Raw genomic sequence first — 5247 nt, forward strand, 5'->3', positions numbered from 1 at the left:
CTCCATGGAAACAGCCACTAATTCTGTGAAAGGTCCTCGAGGCCGTGACCCTCTGAACTCCCTGCCCTGCTCCAATTCTGACCCTTTCCTATCGTCTATCTAGGTGAAATGATCCATATAAATGCACGTTCTTATTGCTTTACATTGCGTGATATTCTCGATTCTCCCAAAAATTTTAAAGCCTCAGACTACAATGACCACAGTCTTTTTCAGACTGGAAACTGAAACCTGCCGGAGCTTGTATTCCGTGTCTAGGAGCTCAGAACTATTGGAGGAAAACGGTTGGGACACATATCTTCCCGACCTCAGCATTAACTTACACCTTCATTCCTCGATGATAAGCAGCAAAAAAAACCCAGAACACTGCGCATGCTTCAGCTCACAATGGGGCGGGGAACGCTGATTGACGGCAGCTCCAAGCCAATAGCAGGGGATGGGGCGGGGTATGGCCTCTAACCAATCAGAACGATTGCGGGTGTTGTACTGGTGGGGCGGCGCGTGATCAAACATCCGGGCTACATTCCTACGCAGACGCAGTGCCACTGCGATCGAAGCCTGGTGGAGTGTGGGAAGTGAAGGAGACGGTAATTAGGAAGAAATAGCAGAAAACGGGAGAGATATGGAATCACTGTGGACTGGAAGGTTTCATAAGTGCCAGACGTAGGCCACCAGCCTGCATTAGAAACTCCTGGTTCAGCATTGGTACCAAAGAGGCAAACGGCGGCCGGCCTGGCATGTGCCACCATCTTTTTTGGGGTAATATTCTGCGGGATGTGTGCACGGTCGCCATCTTTGTAGAGGGCAGAGCGCGTGTGTCGGAGGATTTACACGCAGCAAAGTCAAACCAAGGGAACTGTCTGCTCCGAATTTCTAACCTGGACTGTTAGTCAGGGATTATAGTGTAAGCATTTTTAATGGGCTGTTAAATAAGAAGGTTTTCCAGAAAAAAAATCCAAAGACACATCACATTAAGATCTGAAAGAGTGATAGGCTTGATCAGGACATATCTATCATCGGTCAATGAATGGGGAAGTAAACTGGTTGTCTGTTCTCTCTGGGAGAAACGATTTCAAAATACAGATAAGGCATGACAATGGAGAGATTGGAAGATAAGGACGTTATGTTTTGTTTAATTGGGATTGTTTGTTTTCTCTGGAGCAGAGTTTACCGAGTTGTAACACGATTGAGATAACAAGGTGTGGAGCTGGATGAACACAGCACGCCAAGCAGGAAAGCTGACGTTTCGGGCCTAGACCGTCTGCTGTGTTCATCCAGCTCTCCACCTTGTTATCTTAGATTCTCCAGCATCTGTATTTCCTACGATCTCTGGAACATGATTGAGACGTATTAAACAAGGACTATAGATAGACAGGAGAAACTCTTGCCCTTGGTGGAGAGATCAATGATCAAATGCACTGATTAAATTTAAGGCAGCTGGTTTAGAGGGATGTGAGGAACTTTTTTTTAACCAGTGTGTGGTGGGAATTTGAAACTCAGTGTTTGAATGTGCAATTGCCATGGTACTCAAGGCTATTGCTCAAATGCTCAAAAATAAAATTAGAATAGTTAGCTGGTTGTTTTGACTGGTGCAGACTTGAGGAAGGGGCTTTTTTTCTATGCTGCGATATCTCTGACTCAATGAACCAGAGCTTTTGTAGATCAGGGAGCAAACTGGTGATAGTAAAAGGAACATGGCATGAACAAAGACATTCGCAGCTGAGCTTTGGATGATCTAAATATCTAGAAGTTTATTAGGAGATCAGATAGGAAGGGTTCAGAATTTTCCTGTCCAGTGGTCGCTGAGTGCCTCAACAACACCTGAGGCAAAGGTGATGAGATGTCACTGAGGTGGTTCCATCATATTGCAGGCCTTCCCTCTTCCACTGGCAGAAACCCTGTATCATTTCTTTATTTCCTTAGTTCTAATGAAATGTAATCACGATCTAAGTATTTGAAATGTCTAAATCCTGCATGCATTTAAGGTGAAGGGGGTGCATTCAAAGGAAATGCAAGGGACAAGTTGATTTTACAGAGTATTTAGAATGGTCAGAGGTGGTGGTGGAGGCAGACTCAGTAGGGGTGTTTGGGGAATTTTAGATAAGCTCACAAATATGCAAGGAATGGAGAGATATGGACTAAGGGCAGGTGGAAGGGATTAATTTAATTCGGTGCCATGTTTTGTAAAACATTGTGGGCTGATGGGCCCACCCCTCTGCTGTACTGTTCTATGCTTTATTTACACTCTTTGTTTTCCTAACTTGCATTTCTAGCATTTTCTGTTCTCATTACTGAGGTGGAAATAGGTGGTGATGATGCAATTTGCCTAGGGGTGAAATATTTCGTCACAGTTATGCATGGAGCCAATGGTGAGGGAGTGCAGTTTATGTCACGTTCTGAAGACAATTACTTGATTTTTCCCAACATTTAATTGAAAGGAGATTTTGTTCATCCGTTATTCAATGCCAGATAAGTCAGAACAGTGTGTGACCAATAGGGGAGCCTGTAGCTGATTGGTGTTTACAGATATTTGCTACCCTGTCATTCCAGGTGGCTGAGAGTTAGGGAAAATCTGTCAAAGTTCTGGATAAATTGTTGTTACATTAAATCATTGCCATTCATCCCAGGCCTCACCACTTTTTTCAGTTTGATCACTTTTCTTTCTTTCTCTCTCTCTCTCTCTGCCTCCTCCCATACCATGTAGCTTGTTATTTAGATCCAGACTGGGTGGGCAGACTGAAGGACAGCAGCAAACCACTCTGGTTTCTATACAAATCAGACAGCTTTTGTGATTATTTATTCCTAGTGCTGGTGCCACAACTTATTCAATCTTCACGATCTGTGGGTTCCTTCTCACTCAATTTTTGTTCTGTTTTAACTTTAATTTGTATGTGTGTGTTTGAAAGGACGGATTGCAGTTGGGAAGCTGAAACCAACATCACATGGGGATCAATACCATCGGATAGTGAACATGGACAGAAATAGCACCACACACGGTGAAGAGAAACTGTACACAGGCTCCGTGTGCAGGCGAGGATTCAGCCGATCATCTGGCTTGCCAAAGCATAAGTGCAGTCAGAATGGGGTGAAACCATGGAAATGTGGAGATTGTGCTAAGGAATTCAATTACCCATCTCAGTTGGAAAGACATCAACGCATTCACACTGGAGAGAAGCCATTCAACTGTTCTGAATGTGGCAGAGGGTTCGCCGTCTCCAATGAGTTGCATGCACACTGATGAGTTCACACTGACAAGAATCCTTTTAAATGTCCAGATTGTGGGAAGTGTTATAAAAGTTCCGGGGAATTGATTTCCCATAAACTCGTCCACACTGACGAGAGACCTTTTCGATGTTCTGACTGTGGGGCTGGGTTCAAACACTCATCCAACCTCATTGTACACCAGCGGGTTCACACCGGGGAGATGCCATTCATTTGCTCGGAGTGTGGGAAGGGGTTCGCACGGTCGTCTCACCTGCGGCAACACCAGCAGGTCCACTCTGGGGAGAGGCCTTTTAAATGTCCAGACTGTGGTAAGGGCTGCAAAAGCACTTGGAAACTGATGTCCCATCAACGTGTTCACACTGGTGAGAGACCGTTCAAGTGTCCTGTCTGCGGGACTGGATTCGGGCAATCGTCTAGCCTTACTAAGCACCAGCGAGTTCACAGTGGGGAAAGACCGTACAATTGCTCAGAGTGTGGGAAGGAATTCGTTAATTCCTCCAACCTGCAGAGACACAGGCGAGCTCATACTAACGAGAAACCTTTCAAATGTCCGGATTGTGGCAAGTGTTGTAAAAGTTCTCTGGAAGTGATGTCCCATCAATGTGTGCACACAGATGAGAGACCATTCAAATGCTCTCACTGTGGGACTCCGGTTCAAGCACTCATCCAATCTCACCGTGCACCAGCGGGTTCACACAGCGGAAAGGCCGTTCACCTGCTCCGAGTGCGGGAAGGAATTCATTCGGTCATCTCATCTCCTGCAACACCAGCGGGTTCACAGTGGGGAGAGGCCTTTTCGATGTCCAGACTGTGGTAAGGGCTTTAAAAGTACCTGGGAATTGATGAGCCATCAACGTGTTCACACTGACGAGAGACCGTTCAGGTGCTCCCGCTGTGGGATTGGCTTCAGACAATCGTCCAGCCTGACTAAGCACCAGCAAGTTCATAACAACGAAAGACCGAACACTTGCTCTGAGTGTGGGAAGAGATTTATTGATTCCTCCAACCTGCTGAGACACCGAGTTCACACTGACGATCAACCTTTCAAATGTCCAGATTGTGGGAAGTGTTGTAAAAGTGCTTTGCAAATGAAGTCCCATTAATGTGTTCACACTGACGAGAACCCGTTCGGCTGCTATTACTGTGGGGCTTGCCTCAAGCGCTTGTCCAACCTCACTGTGCACCAAAGAGCTCATGATGGGAGGTGCTCACATTTGCCTGCTCTGAACGTAGGAAGGGATTTATTCAGTCATCTCACCCACGACTACACCAGCAGGTTCACAATGAGCGGAGGCTTTTCAGATGTTCAGACTGTGATAAGGGCTTTAAAAGGACCTGGGAACTGATGTCCCATTGACACATTCACACCAATGAGAGACCATTCAGATGTTCTGTCTGTGGGACTAGATTCAGACAATCAACTAGCCTGACGAAACACCGGTGAGTTCACACCAGGAAAAGGTCATTCATTTGCACTGAGTGTGGGAAGAATTTCACTCATTCATCCAACCTGCTGAGACACCAGCAAAGTCACAGTTAATGGCTGACTTTTGCAGTTAATAAAGGATTGAACCTTGTTCATCAGCGTCTGTTTCTGCTGATGTTCATAAACCAGCTCAGTTATAAGTATTAATATTCCAGATAAAAATGAAATGAATCAACTGTGTTAAGATTGTGGGGTGTTGACTGTTAACAAGTCTAATCAATAATGAGTTGGTTCTTTCTCCTCCTTTTCTGTCTTTCCCCATCCTCACCTCCAACAAAATGTTCAAGGCGCTCTAAAGAAGGTGTGTAGCTTGGGTTGTGGATGAGGTTGCAGACTTGTTGGCCAAGCCAGTGTGTTTGATTGCAGATGTTTCGTCACCCTGCTAGGTAACATCGGCAGTGTGCCTCTGGTGAAGGTGTAGATGTTCTGTCCTGCTTGTTGTTTTGATGCCTCGCTTTGCTTGGGTGGTTGGCATTACTTCTGGTTCTGTTTCTCAGTGGTTTGTATATCGGATCCGGTTCAGTGTGTTTATTGATGGT

General features: G+C 45.5%; 1 protein-coding gene across 2 annotated transcripts; it reads left to right on the forward strand.

Annotated features, from left to right (window-relative positions):
- Positions 1-537: 537 nt before the first annotated feature.
- On the forward strand, positions 538-4856 carry LOC125448874 (gastrula zinc finger protein XlCGF7.1-like). 2 transcript variants are annotated; one of them, XM_059641793.1, is made up of 2 exons: positions 538-756; positions 2904-4856. In XM_059641793.1, exon 2 carries the CDS (start codon positions 3422-3424, stop codon positions 4037-4039), a length of 618 nt encoding a protein of 205 aa, XP_059497776.1. In that variant the 5' UTR covers positions 538-756; positions 2904-3421; the 3' UTR covers positions 4040-4856. The 2 variants fall into 2 exon arrangements, with proteins under 2 accessions (XP_059497776.1, XP_059497777.1); XM_059641794.1 differs by having other exon boundaries at positions 541-584.
- Positions 4857-5247: the final 391 nt, after the last annotated feature.

Source organism: Stegostoma tigrinum, chromosome 43 (assembly GCF_030684315.1).
Source record: "Stegostoma tigrinum isolate sSteTig4 chromosome 43, sSteTig4.hap1, whole genome shotgun sequence".
NCBI lineage: Eukaryota > Metazoa > Chordata > Chondrichthyes > Orectolobiformes > Stegostomatidae > Stegostoma > Stegostoma tigrinum.